This window comes from Quercus robur, chromosome 4 (assembly GCF_932294415.1).
Source record: "Quercus robur chromosome 4, dhQueRobu3.1, whole genome shotgun sequence".
NCBI lineage: Eukaryota > Viridiplantae > Streptophyta > Magnoliopsida > Fagales > Fagaceae > Quercus > Quercus robur.
In genome coordinates, this window is record NC_065537.1 from 64761320 (window position 1) to 64777079 (window position 15760).

The following is a 15760-nucleotide window of genomic DNA, read 5'->3' on the forward strand; positions in this document are numbered from 1 at the left end:
TAAATCCGACAGACCCGAAGCCCATCGGGTCAGCCCGAAGCCCTTGGCAGGTCGGATTTGGGTCCTTCTCTCATAAAACCTAACTCTTTCGTTCGGGTAGTGAGTTAAGGGTTTAAAAACCCGTATAACCCGACCCAACTGAAGTTTTAGAGAAAAAAAAATTACAATATCAGATCAAATCACCATCTACCATCTAGTCACATGTGAACTGAGGATGATAAGACTGAGCACTACACAGCACCATCTACCATCTAGAGTCTTCCTTCCATGCAAAAGCAAAGATCAAATCACCAAAGCAAACATCAGATCACTTGAACTATAGAAGAATCAGAACGGCTAAAAGGCTAAAATTGAAATGGCCTCAGTGTTCAATCCCATCAGACTTCTCCCTATACTCGGTAATCCAAACAATATCAGTATCTCACAGTCACAGCTCTCTAATATTTCAAAATCTCACTCTCAATATCAGTCTCCATTCTCTCTACTCTCAATCTCAACTCTCAAGTCTCTCTAGTCTCAATCTCAGTCTCTTTTCTCTCTGCTCTCAATCTCAAGTTTCTAGTCTCAACTCTCAACCCCTCACTCCATACCCGCCACCTCATCACCATTCCACAATCACAGGCTTATGGCTTCGCCTCACTTTCCACCATAGGTTAAAGCCTTCTCATGCTCAGTTGCTCATGAATCAGCTTCTTAGTCTCAAGACTCTCGGCCTCAAATATATTTGCTTCCTTTTTCATCTATCTTTTTCTCTATTTTGAGATATGGGCATTTCATCTTGTTTAATTTTTTGAGATATGGGTTTTTAATCTTGTTCAATTTATTGAAAAGTAGGGGTTCATCTTGTTCAACTTAAAGATTGCTTAGCCGTACTGCCCTAGAGTTTCATGTGCTGATTCTATACTTTTCTGTTTGATTGTTTGATTCAAAGATTAGAGGACCAAAACAAACCAAGTGATTGGATTCAAATATGAAACCATAATTGTCTTGATTTGATTTGTTGGGTCAAAGATGAGTTAAAAAAAAATCATCCAAATTCATAAATTTAGCCCAATTTGAAGCCCAAACCCACCTACCCGAGAAATCCAACCTGTTCAATCGATGACCCGAACCGTCGGGTCTGACCCATATAGCAAGTCGGTTGCGGGTCACACTTTTGGTAACCCGATCCAGTTGGGTCGAGTCTAGGTCAAGCTTAAACCCGACCCTACCCGACCCGTGGATAGCCCTAGCCTCAATAGTTACATACAAGTCGGAAACTATGAATTGAGGTGTCTGCTTAATCACTACTAACATCATGTCCACATCATCTTCGCACAGTAATTGAATTGAATTTTAGAAAATTTGGGTATTCACCAGTTGCTAAGAAGCACATATACAATGGATATGTTATGCGAATCCTTATTCAACCCCAAAGCTGTTATTATTTTCCCTTGAAATTTTTTTCATGTGTATCCCATGTTTCACTTTAAAAAACTTCTATTTTTGTAAAGGACCTCGGTATAACAACCATGCGAGTCATGATGATATGCCTTCCCATCGTAGTAAACATATAAATAATGACAACCCATAACGAACCTAATGATAAACAGATGTAATTATTAGGTAGTAGAATTGATGTGAACTATATTGATGCAATTATAATTTTTAAGTACGCACATTCAAACTCAGTGATGTATTCTTCTTGAAATATATGTGCACAACACATGACGAACCCATTTTTGAAAATTTGTAAATTTTTCATTTCGTATCATTAGAGATATAGGGTATATCATCAATGTTGTGCTACCATGTGTCATGTAGTGATGCTCATGGATAAGAAATAAAATAAAATAACGTACAATGGTTTTGGGTTTCAAATAAGATATTGTAAACCAAATGAAAAGTAAGGAATTATAAACTCGAACTTGTTAATATATAGCAAGTAAAAGTATTCCAAATACGTAGCTACTAAATTCATCACCCAACTAGATAAAGACTCGGAGCAATGAGATATTAATTGAAACTCGATAATCCAGAAATTGAGTTTTTCACTGCATATAACCCGACGACCTCCATAGCATCCATGCCCTCGACACCCACCACCTCGCCTGCCACGGCCTATGGCCCGTGTACTCGTCTTGCTTGCAGCACGTGCATTCTCCAACGTCACCTGATTGAGCTCTTACATAATCTCCAATGTACGCTTAAGGTGATTGTACATATTGGAATTTCATTCGCACGTTAGTAGTAATTTAACATTAGACTTAACTTGTGAAATAAGGGAGTAGTGTTAGCAGGGTGGAAAAGAAAGCATGCAACAACACACATATATCGTCAATCCATAAAAGAACCATTGAATTGTTGTCTTACCAAGATTTCTCAATATACAAACTCTCACGTAATGAATCATCTAGTGATTTTAAGATACCACTTCATGTAAGCATCAAGGTACGTTATGTCACCATCCAAGATTGGTGCATCACAAACACATTGCACTCAATTGGCCCATTGTTGAATATAGATAGCATGTTCTACGGCCCAATCCTTGCCATATTTATTGTGGAATGATATATTATGAAGTGCAGCTGAAGTGTCCACAAAACCCAGTGGCAGTTGTTTCATTTCAAACTAACAGAAGACATGTTCCGGAGGATGCTCCTCCACTACCCAAAAATAAAAGGCACAGCGGACCTCAATATATGTTGGTCGACAGTGCAATATGTGGGCAGAGAGTCCAACATATTCTTGTATCGTATGGCTCCCATACAATCTGAATAAATGGTCAAGAAAAAAAAATATATAATAGCAATTTATTTGTGTCACAAATGTCATACATAACAACTATATATCTAACACAAATGGTGCAAATAGATTTTCGAAAATTGAAAGTATTTGTATCCATCCTGTAATAAAAATACTGCAATTTATCATAAACCCATATAGGCCTTACTTCATAGAGTAAGCGTTTCATCTTTTACCTATTTTGTGATTTTGAGAGATTTTAATATTGCACTAAATGAAAAAGGTGTGTAATTGTTCCAGTAATCATAAACCCACGTAGGTAGATCATAATTATATGTTCATGACATAAAGTAGTAGAATACCTGGTGTGCCCATATTGAAGACAGTGATGCACGATACACCACTAGGACATACGTGGCATGTTGTGTGGTGCACTTTGGCCCATTCCATCTAACAAACATACAGTTTGGTCAAATGCTCATTAGTTATTTACACAAAATCAATACAACTTTAAAACATTACAGGATGCATATTCATTAACAGATACTTAAACCAAATTATGGATAAAAATTTACATACCTATTGGCGAGGGGACCTACCTGCACCGACTGTTATGGCGACCTCGTAATTGGGCATATCTGTGGAAACCTTGAATAGGCCCACAATTGCACCAACATAAGTGTTCCTCCAATCTGCTTCGCCTTCTTGTTTTGATGCCTTACATAAGTGCCTATAGAGCCATCCTAAGGCTGCACTACCCCAACTATACTTCTTCGCATCGTTAATTAGGTTGATGAACTATAGAGGCATGATTGAGATCCAGGCATGATTTAGATCCGTTGTGCCGACTTTTCCATAAACAATATGGACCCCAACCGAACAAGTACATGATAGTGGGCATATTACTGCACTAGTACATCACTGGCATCCGCAGCTAGGGGAACTCTAAACTGTTCAGCAAGCCAGTTGATTTGTATCCTCGCCCCAGCAAGGACGGACTTGTTTCATTGGGATGGGGTATTGAGGGTGGAGGAGTAAAACCTAGGAACTCTTCACACATGTCCTTCCACATCAAATTTGTCTTCCCAACCATGAGAAAACCATCCACATGAACTCTTAGCATCACCTCAATATCTTGTAAGGTGATACCCATTTCTCCATGAGGTAAGTGGAATGTGTGTGTCTTCGGATACCAACACTCGACCAAAGCAATGATCAACACATGATCAATTGCCAAATCTAGGACGTGAAATAATCCTTCAAAACCCGCCTCATTGATACAACGGGTGATTCCTGGGTCTAACCCACCCTGAGGTAATGAAATGGATCGACACCGACACTTTAGTACACCTGGCACTTGCTGCACATGGAAGAACATTGGGTTAAGAAAGTGCATACAAATTAACAATAAGACTACTATATAATAATGAGATACAACAATATATGATGAAGATATATCAATATATGATGGAGATATACAGCAATAAAACTACTCGTAAATGTTGGAAATATTCTATGATGATTGAAAGGGAAATCAATCCACTATCCAAAATGTAATATATAATGGTTTCCCCAATAACATCAATGGTATTAATGTTTCAATACAAGTCATCATTAATATTAAAACCAAATGGTCCACCTTTGAGTATACCAATTCATTTACATTTTAAGCATGCTATCATCCTCAGATTGACACATCTCTTACACATACCCTAAGTGCTGAATATTTGAAGGTAAAATATACAACACAAACATAAAAACTATCGAAATGTTGATATGTATCTAATCAAAAATGAAGTTATGAACCACTGCAAAATATGCTTACAATTATTGTTATTAGTCTCTAAAAATAGTTTCGAACTTTTGCTAGGAAACCAGCTATATAAGTAATGTCACTCTCTTCTAAAGTCAAAACAAGATGCAAATGTTGGGTTAACATTAAACCTCTTGCTGGTAGTGACTATTGTAAAAGGTGAGGATGAAATTATAAACCTTAAACCTATTAACAAAAGTACTGGTAGTATATATAAATCCCCGTTTATAGGTAGCATATATCACTCATGAAATTCTGAACAAGACAAAGAACCACCAAAAATCTACCATAAAAGTATAATTACCTTGAATATTGATGGTGAAGTAATTCCTTGGACATTAATATCAATAAATAAACACTTACATAGGCTAGTTGTCAAAGAAAACCATAGGTTAAGTCCCACCACACTAATTGACAAGTGATTAGCAACATTCTTTGAAGAGTTCTTAATAAATTACTGCAATGGCAAATAATCAAACAAGAGAGAATACCAAAATGAATACAAATTGGAGGACTAAAGCTTAGAGAAGTCACTCCAAGCTTTCATAATACAAAACTCATAACAACTCTTCAAGTTGGAGTAGACTCAAATTCTAGTTTTGTGATAAAATCTCCTTTCCATTGAATCTTCTAATTGAAGGGGATCATTCACCATCAAAATAATAACCAAATGCTCGGAATTTAGTACAAATACGTATTTGACTATTGATAGGGCCTTCCTATAGCGAAGTGGATCGATGATCTGCTTGCCACCTTAAGATTTTGACATTCTTGGATCTAGGTTCCACGTCTGACAACGATTGCATATCTAACACACATGCAATGATATTAATAAACCATTGATCTTAGCTAGACATTAACAAAATGACACTTAACTATTCACCACAAAAGGAGATATTGACCTTGTTTGGATTATTTGCAAAATGGATAGTAAAATAAAATTGAATGTAAACCAGTTATACTGAGCTCCATTGTTTTTATTATGTCTAATACCAAATATCGACCCATGGTTCTTTCTCTCACTAAATACAACGATAAATTCCGCTATTCCTAGTAACCACAAATTGCATTTTTCATTTTTTTTGTAAACACATTGTAACTTTCATGGACACAAAGTTACAACTAGCAGACATAACAACAAACCAGAACAAACAAAGCAATAGCAACACAAAATTGCAGATTCAACTCAAATAGGTGAATTAATATCTAAGAAGATAAACTAATTAGTACATACAAGTAACAAAAATGGCTTAGAACTTACAAGGTTTCTAAGTTCACCAAATTCCTAAATTTTGGAGGGATTGTTCCAAAAAGTTAATTTGCTTCAAGATTTTTAGTTAAAAAGGTTTCCATTTAGATTGCTAGCAAGTTCATCTTAAAGTATGCAAACTTAACACATATACAAAACACATGACTAGATAAATGATTCACTTGTTGTCATAGGTCACAGATTAAAGGATAAGACTATTTATGGATACTTTATACAAGACGAAAATATCTACACTATTAAGAACAAGAAAAATGGTTTGCAATGTGTACTTAATGGAGATCATGTATGTGAGATTATAACAATATTGGTAATGCCAAGAAAGAAAAAAAAGGACAGTATTGATAAATATGAACAAATGTCGTGTTTCTTACTTTGGGGGTGTGAAAGACTCGCACTTGGTGACACAACTTACAAAAGGTCACCTAATCATAAAGAGATGACAATAATGTAATATTGTCAACAACAACCAAAAGAATGAGAAAAACTAGAATAATGGCTCTTAAGTCATTATTCAATAGCAATGTGGAAAATTAACTCATACCACATAATTCTATAGGCATCTGATCATACCAAGAAACAAATTTCACTATAGGATTCACTACAGAAGCATTACAGAATTCACCAAGGTTAAAACAAGTCCACTAATCATCTAATTTTTTAAGCAACAACAGATCACTACAAGATCTGCCAATAGACTCACTAATCATCCCTATTATAATAATCAAACACCATGCAACTCTAGAAAGATATTGCAAAGAACAAAGGCATGAGGATTTGACAAAATACCCTAAACTTATACATTTGTATACCAACAACAAATACAAAAAAGTGTATGCGATGCAATCATAAAACCCAAGCATCAGAACTCAAACCCATCCAAAGGATTAAAAACCCAAAAAAATTGAACTTAGATTAAACAATTACCTTAATGCAGTTCTAATCCTTTGCTCATACAACAAAAAGGATAAAACCCAAACCAGCTGTAACTCTAATTTCAAAGGTTGAGGGTGAGGGTTAGAGCTTCTTCGTTAGATGATATCGTTTTTTCGGTTGTGTTTCGATTTCGGTCTAGAGATTTTGCGAAGAGCTCTGCCACAACTGAGGGAGAAAGAAGAGGAGATGGCCTACTGAAGGAAAAGACCGGAGCTTAGGGATGCTAGTTTCAGTGGAACTTGGTATCTCTGATATCTAGTTACACATTCAATTTTTTTATTTATTTAACAAGCAACTCAGTTTTCCAATTACAGAGTTACAAATTTCTCGAGGAACTTGATTTTATTAAAATAGAATTCTAGCTGGATTTTTTTAACCTGAAAAAGCCACATCTGCTTGGTCCAATATGGCAAAAATAGCATATAACTCGAAAACAGTAAAATCGAGTTCTATTGGAAACTTGATTTTCTAAAAATCGAGTTTCAAAATAAGGACACAATGCTTAATAGTTTGAAAATAGGAACATTGTGCTGGATTTTTTAAAAATAAAGGGTAAAAACCCATTTCAGCCCTCAAGTCTCTATTTAACTTTCATTTAAATAACGTATTTTGTGTTTACCATCTTGTTGGGTTTTGTGGAGCCTAGTTGTGTTTGATCCGGATTATTATATGATCCAAAATAATATAAAAACTGTTGTTTTAGAGATTAGGGTTTGATGTTGTTTCAGTGAGAGAAAATTGTACTACCGTACTCTGTATTTTTTCCCTAAGAATAGTGAAATTCCTATAACTCCGTGAACATAGGCAAATTGCCGAATCACGTAAATATTGTCTTGTGTGTAATTATTTTTTCTTTGGCATATATTTTTCTTTATTTTTGTATCTCACATATTTGAACATATTCTCATCACATCTAGCTACAGTAAATTGCTAGAGATGACAGTTTACAGTAACTAGGTATTAAAAAATTATAGACTTGGTACTTGCGAAATTATTTTTTTCAGTGTCCTAAAATAGCATTTTTTGCTCACGTGAAGTATGGAAAAAAATGGCGGGTAATTAGCTTTTAGAATAGGAGGGCAAGCGCGCCAAATAAAATAAAATAAAAAATTAAACTTCTCTTTTGCTCGCACCCTCAGGCCTCAACACTCTCTGAAACCCTACCCAGCTAACGCTTCCAAAAACGGCGACGCTTTCTCTGGCAAATCTCAGGAAAAATTTCAAACTGTAAGTTCAACGTTTCGTTATTCTCTTCTTTTTAATATTCTTTGTGAAATTATTCGTTTTAAAAATAATAATAATAATAATGAAAATGTTTTCTTTGTGTGAAAATTTATATCATGAAACTCATGGATTTAAATTCGTTGTTGAAAATGTGAAATCCACAATTCATTTCTCTCTCTCTCTAAGCGCACTGTTTGGTTGCCGAGAAACCGCGGGAAAATTTAGATATATAGTGAAATCTTTATTCGTTTCGAATCTCAAAATTTTATGTTTTTTTAAATAAAAAAAAAAGTAAAAAAAGGTAAGAGCTCTAAATCAGACAGGGGCGGCCCTAGGCATTTTGGGGCCTAAGACGAGAATTAGAATATATATGTGTATGTGTATGTGTATTTATGTATGTGTATGTGTATGAGTGTGTATGTGTATGTTTATATGTGTGTATGTGTATGTTTATGTTTATGTTTATATTTATATTTATGTGTATGTGTGTTTATGTTTATGTTCATTTATATTTATGTATGTTTATATATGTGTGTATGTTTATGTATGTGTATGTGTATGAGTGTGTATGTACGTGTGTATGTTTATGTATGTGTGTATGTTTATATATATTTATATTTATAAACATAAATATAAACATAAACACATATTTACATAAACATACATGAACACAAACACAAACACAAACAAACATACACAAAAACAAACAAACACACATACACATAAACACGCATAAACAAACATAAACAAAAACAGACAAATATAAACATACATACACATAAACACACACACATAAACATAAACATACATAGACATAAATACACATACAGACTGAAAAAAAAATTAAACCTTCATTTAGACTAGAAAAAATTGCAAATTAACACCAATCCTCAAACAATTTCGTTAGTTACTTTAGTGTGCTAAATCGAGCCTTTATGTGTGTTTATGTTTATATTTAAGTTTATGTGTGTGTATGTTTACGTTTATTTGAGTTTATACGTGTTTTTGTGTATGTGTGTTTATGTTTATGTATATGTATATTTATGTGTGTGTGTATATGTTTATGTGTATTTGTATGTGTATGTATATGTGTATGTGTATGTTTATGTATGTGTGTGTATGTGTGCTTATGTATGTGTATGTGTATGTGTTTATGCGTGCTTATATTTATGTATGTTTATGTGTATGTATATGTGTTTATGCGTGCTTATGTATGTGTATGGGTATGTGTATGTGTATTTGTAGAGCTCTTTGTCTTTTTCAAATTCAGGTGCAATACCCTGATACAATTATAATTAATGGCTAAGATTAAAAGTTGAAAAAACAACTTTCAATCTCAACCATTAAATAAAATATATTAAAGGAGAGTTAAAAAGTTTAAAAAAAAAAAGAGTAAAAAATGTATAAAAAAATACCTGCGACAGTGCACCTGATCTCAGTTCGTCTTTCTTCTCTCACTATTTTTCTTTTCTTCTTTTTTATGCAGTGCTTTGTTCTTCTTCCTTTTATTTCTCTTTATACGTCGCCTAGGCTGACAAGAGAAGAGCGAGCGAAAGCCACGTCAAGAAAGGAAATCGAAGATTGTGCTGCCGAGCCAAAAACTATGAAAATCTCTTCCTCTCAACTCAGACGATCCATTTAGGTGAAATTATGGCTCACGAGACTTCACCAGATTATGGTGTGTGATTTTTGTTTATTTATTTATTTGTTTGATTAATTTGGATATAAAATTAGTTCAACAAGATGATTCTTCTTCTAAAATATAATAACAAAACCAATATATGTTTTTTTAATGGTGGGTTCACTTTTAGTGTTTTCATTTTGTGATTTTGGTTGTTTTGTGTGTTTTGTGTTTTGATTTCGGTGGGTGTGATTTGATTTGTGATTTGGTGGGCTTCTGGGTTTTTGTTGCGATTTGATTTTGGCTGGGTTTTGGCCGTGGTGGTGGTCGTGATTTGATTTTAGCTGGGTTTCAGTAGTGATGCATGATTAGAGGTGATGAGCTTAAAAAGCTTCGGCCATGGAGGTTTAGAAGGAGAGCTTGGTGATCAGCCATGGAGCACGGTGTGACGTGGGTTGAGGCAGAGAGAGGATGAGAGGGAAATAGGGGTGGCCCTAGACATTTTGGGTCCTAAGGTGAGAACTAAAAATTTGGCATTTTTTTATACTTATATGTTAATTAAATTAATGTTTATTTAATATTTTTATATTATATTTTTCATAATTATTTTCATTTTCTTCTAAATTATTTTGAAGTTCATTATCAAGATTTGTTGTGTTGCAAAATTGAACATCATCTTCTTCTAAATTATTTTGGTGAATTTTTTGCTCATTTGTGATATTTTCATCTAAATTTTGTGTTATATTTTGTTTATTATTAATAACAAATTTATCCATTGATCCTTTTTGAGACTTAATTAATTTTTCTTCTTTTTTTAAGTTTTTCATATCCAAATATATATTTTCTAGTAGACATTTCTAATCAAACAATATATTTATAAAGACTAAAATAAAAAAATAACTTTCAAGTGTAGAGCAAATGAGAAATAGAACTTGATTTATATAAAAAGTATTGTTGTAGTTTCACTGAACAATAACAAGATTTTAGCAATCTCAAGCTACATAAATTGAAAAAAAAAATAAGCATAAGCATAACAAAAATTTAAGCACAGCCATAACACTGACACAAGACTTATTAATAAGGCCCACCCACCAAAAAAAATAATAAAAAAAAAAAAAAAAAAAAAACAAACAAACAAACAAACAAATCCTATCTATAACTAAAAAAAAAAAAAATGCAGACTTTAAAAAATAATAATAATAATATAAAAAAAAAAAAAAAAAAAAAAAAAACCTTGAAGGCCCAAACTTAACGCCCAGTCCAGGGAGGGTCCAGGCAGCCATAATGATAAACTGATAAGTGATAAACAAAGTTACAAAACCAGCCAGGGAGGGCCCAAACAAACAAAGTTATCTTAAGTTCTTAACAAATAAAATGCAGTGCCCTGTGCTCAAATATTTATAATTTTATACCTGATTCCTGAGGTGAGGTGAGCAGTTGAGACTTGAGAGAGGCGGAGAGCAGAGAATCAGAGAGAGGCTGAGGCGGTTCAGCTGGAGACTGGAGACTAGAGAGAGGCGGAGAGCAGAGAGTAGAGAGAAAGGTAAAATTTTTAGGGTTTTGAGTGGATTTATTTGTTTTGATTTGTGATTGTTTTGTGGTTAATCTCTTAGATCGGATTTGTAGTTTATCTGGTTGATTTTTGGTCAATGATTTTGTTTAGAACCAATGTTTAATAGGATTTACCAAAATTTTTGTTTTTTTTGGTTAAAAGGATGTGCCAGATTATTTTTCCTCTACTACCCGGTTGGTTCTTTTCTAAAATTTTGGGGGCCTTAGGCAATTGCCTAACTCGCCTAAGGGAAGGGCCGGCCCTGAAATCAGAAGATTTGTCTCAATTGTGTGTGTTCGCGCGAAAATGTGTGAAATTAGTTTAGGGATTTTGGTTAGGGTGGAATGGAAACTTTTAATCTTTGTAAATTCAAGGAGTGTGTTTAGTGAAATGTAATTGGTAGAGAGAAAAAAAATAGGAAAAGGTAGAAATGAGGTTTTTTTTTTTTTTCATTACATTGTGACTTTGACTTTTTGATGCGAAATCAGGCACTGCAAGTTTATGTGTTGTATGGTTGTATAATATTTTGAAATGGGTGGAGGTTAAAAATCTTTAACATTGGGACAGTAATTGAATTTCATTTAGATCACATAAATCAATTAGATTAAGAAGAAAAAAGAATTAGAGTATATGTAATCATTTATTTATGTTTGTGAATCAAGGTTATAAGAACTCTGGTAAGAAGTAATTACAATGAGCTACAATGCTTAAAAGTGGTTTCGGTTTCCTTCTACATAGTTTGCTTTTCTGCAGAAAATAAGTATCAGCTGATTCTTTGGGTGATACAGTCATTTGACTTGCTTCTTGTGTACTTTGTTTGTGCTAAAAAGGTTGTATGCGCACGACTCCTGTTAATGTAAGGTCTAGGAGAGGTAATCGGGAGGCTGAGTGACCCTAATTTTGGAGAGGTTGATTTTTGCACTTGAATCCATGGCATGTTGCCAGGGTAGAGGGCACAAATCATCATACAAAGTTCCATTCTCTATGTTGTCCTCTCTGTGATGTGCATTAAAATAACAAGTTCTTGTATAAGTTAGTTTTTTATGCTTCTTTTGTCAGCAACTCTGTGGCAAATTATTGATACTTGGTTATACTATTTTACTTCCCAGTTTGCTTAAAGTAATACTGAACATAGATATTGTTTATGAGTTGTGCACTAGAATGTATGAGTTATCACTGACTTTGGTGTCACATTATCCCTTGTAGTCTTGTAGACCTGTTTTGTTTTATGGGTTATTTCCACATGATATATTCACAACACATGGAATATTCTGTGTCATGCAGCTTTAGTTTGTGAGATTAATTTAATATTTAGCATCTGGAAATGCTTGATTTCCTAGATCAAAACACCATTTCCCCTTTTGATTTATATGCAAATTGTTAGTGCTTTTCTTAATTACTGTCTGTAATAAGTTGTCTGTTTGAATTAAAGGACTTGTTTATTACAGTTATTTTAGGGTGTTTGACTTCAGTGACCATTAGGACTGGTGGCGGTCTTTTCTGAAAATTGTTCCCACATTGTAGTTTTCCATTGGCTGGAAAATATTTGCTTGAGCAATCATTATTTTGACTGGTACATGTATTAGGCCTTTCCCAGGACCATGTTTTTCACATAATTGCATGTTGATAATATGTTGCATTCAAGATACCAATCCTTGGAAGAATCTATAAATCCATGTCAAAAGGAGATTTAATTGGGTTACTAGTTTTCTTTGCATTTTTTTGGCAACATTGATATCTGAATTTCCTGCTCTTTTTGGTGACTTTTATATATGACAGACTGGTAGTCAGTTAGTTGTCCAAGTTTTCTTAAAGGACTAACCCAGCTACGGTGGCTTCTTGAATTCACTCGCATATTTAAATTTGACTGCAGATAGCAGCATGATTGACAAAGTTTTCAAGCATTGTGAGCACAATGGGACAATTGATAAGCTATCCAAGAAGGGTTGTCAATGCTTTTGTCCCTGAAGTTGAGGATTTATAGTGTAGGTTTTCCTACGATTCTCATTTTGATATTACGAATCATAATTGTGAGAGAGATGGAGCAAACACAGTCAGGTAATGGAGGAGCAGAAGCAGTTCTAAATCTCGAACCCAGCTCTTCAATTTCTATTGCATATCACTCTCTATTTGGTCCTCATGATGACCTGATCCTCCTTGAGCTTGATGAGAAACTTCTACCAGATATCCTTCAACAAAGGTAAGCATATTGCTTCATTTTAATTCTAGGGTCTTATTTAGTCTCTCTGATTCCCAATTTTTTGTACATTCAATATAATCTAACGTGTTCTTTTCCAGGATAACCTTAAGAGGACAACCTGATGAAGATGCAGTTCTCTGCACTGGGTCAAAAACTTATGGTATCAAGTTTGTTGGTAATTCTAATTCTGTATTCCTTATACCCCCTTCAGATCAAACAGAATTTTGTGAAAATTCTTTAGATTGTAAGAGGAAAGATGATGACCAACAAGGTGTTGCATCTGTTATCAAAGTCGCACCTGGTAACATGGAACTTGTTGAAGTTGCTCCAAGACTTGACAAGCTTAAATTGCTTCTCTCTGAGAATCCTTACACGTTCCAAGAGGACTTGGAAATGGAGGATTTGGAGGTGGTAGAGAAAGGTAATACAGGACTCTATAAATGGGATGATCTTGTTGAAAAGGTTCAAGCTAGTGATGAGGAGTTGAGGTCTGAATTACAGGCTCTTTCAGCGGTGGAGATTGGTGGTTATTGGAGAATAGTTGATGTGAAGTACATGGACACAATTCTGAGGATGCTATTGCACAATTCAGTAATAAATGACTGGTCAATTGATGCACTTAATGAAGATGAAGTAGTGAGTATGCTAGAATCAGATGGGTATCCTCACAAACTTGCACATCATTGTTTGCATGTGTATGGTAATAAGGTGGATGAGAATTTGGGTAGGCAGGTGTGGAAATTGGATGAGAGGCGAGTATGTGTGCATTTTGCTAGGGAAATTCTGAAAGAGGGGAAGAAGAAAATGGAAAGTTTCATGAAGGAGTGGATGCAGAAGATTCCAGAAGGGATGCAAGCAAGCTTTGACATGTTGGAAGGCGAAGTTTTGACAGAGAGGCTTGGTGTCGAGACTTGGATTCGTGCCTTTAGTGTTTCTTCTTTGCCATCTTCACCTGCTGAGCGTTTCTCCATCCTTTTCAGAGAGCGGCCAAAATGGGAGTGGAAGGATTTACAGCCTTACATCAGGTTGAATTTTGTTTTCTTGCCATCCTTTTTCCTGTTACCATTTTCTTGTTCTTATTCACAATTAGTTTTTTATTCCTTGCTTGAATTTATCGAACAGGGATCTCAGTGTACCCGGTCTGTCTTCGGAAGGTTTGCTCCTCAAATACACTCGAAGAACACAACCAACCCAGGATGCAGAACCAGTTTTCAGTGCAAGATAGTTCGAACACAATTTATACAAATCAGAGTAAGATAGTCAGGTGCTCTAAAAGCCTTAAATACTCACATTATCCCAAAAAAAAAAAAAAAAAAAAAAAAAAGGTATCACAATATTTCAGGTGCCTGTATGCATGTGCCCTTTTTATAAATGGTTTGAGAGAGTTAAGTCTTGGGAATAGAACTTAAAATAACCATCTTGTTAATATAGCCCATATGATCCTAGCCAATGTGTAAACTTAACTTTCTCTTTCACAAAGCTTTGTAGTGGTTGAAAATCATTTGATGTCTCCTTAGAACATCATTAAAGTGAAAACTAGGACATATTGACATATTAACATTTCAAATTGAGTTATCAATGTCATAACTAGGAGGTTTTTCCTGTAGGCCTCCTTACTAGACCTATATTTCTGATAACATTTACAGCAATGGATGTACTTACCAAACACCATGAGATATGATTTTTAACAGTGATCATAAGATTATACGGTAGAGGTGTAGGGGTGAGTGTTTGTGGCAGACATGCTTGCTTTTATTGGAGGCTGAATGAAGTTGTTAACTGACTTGCTAGCAATGATGGCAGTGCTTCAGTCTAAAGACATCAAGAACAGATGTGTTGCTACTTCCTTCTCTTTAGTCTCCGTTTTTGGCAAAATCATGGAAAAAACTTTGCCAGATTCTCGTTTTGTTTCCATGCCCCCATCAAAACTAAGAAACACTGGTTATTCTCCTTGAATCAAATGTCTTTGTTAATGAATCCTGCATTAGTAAGTGGAAGGAGCTTTACAGCTTTGAAGTTCTCTTAATGTCCCTGCCAGAAAATTTTGCCAGAAAAGGGTTTTGTTTTGTACTATATGGTGTCTTCTTAGTAGATCCATAAATTCAAGTAATTGGCTTTAAAAAAAATGCTCAACCATACAACCTAGTCATCAACATCTTTAGGCTTCGTCTCTATTTGCTTTGAAAGGTTCTATACTTCTATTTCTTAGCAGAATAGCTGTAATTTAGTTTATAACTTTAGTGGTGTATATAATATCATGTGATTTACAATTCTCATTACGCCTTAAAAAAAAAAAAAAAAAAACTCTCATTACACCAAATAAGGAATGATAATTATTTTTTTTTGAAAGGAATGATAATTGATTTCAAATAATTGATTCATGAACAATTACAAATCTGCACCGTGAAGATTTTGTTGATTTT

General features: G+C 34.5%; 1 protein-coding gene across 2 annotated transcripts; it reads left to right on the forward strand.

Moving 5' to 3' along the window:
- Positions 1-10915: 10915 nt before the first annotated feature.
- On the forward strand, positions 10916-14962 carry LOC126723361 (uncharacterized). Of its 2 annotated transcripts, none has more exons than XM_050426726.1 (4): positions 10916-11128; positions 12917-13337; positions 13436-14362; positions 14460-14962. In XM_050426726.1, the coding sequence occupies exons 2-4, from the start codon at positions 13090-13092 to the stop codon at positions 14560-14562; spliced, it is 1278 nt and encodes a 425-aa protein (XP_050282683.1). In that variant the 5' UTR covers positions 10916-11128; positions 12917-13089; the 3' UTR covers positions 14563-14962. The 2 variants fall into 2 exon arrangements, with proteins under 2 accessions (XP_050282683.1, XP_050282682.1); XM_050426725.1 differs by having other exon boundaries at positions 13011-13337.
- Positions 14963-15760: the final 798 nt, after the last annotated feature.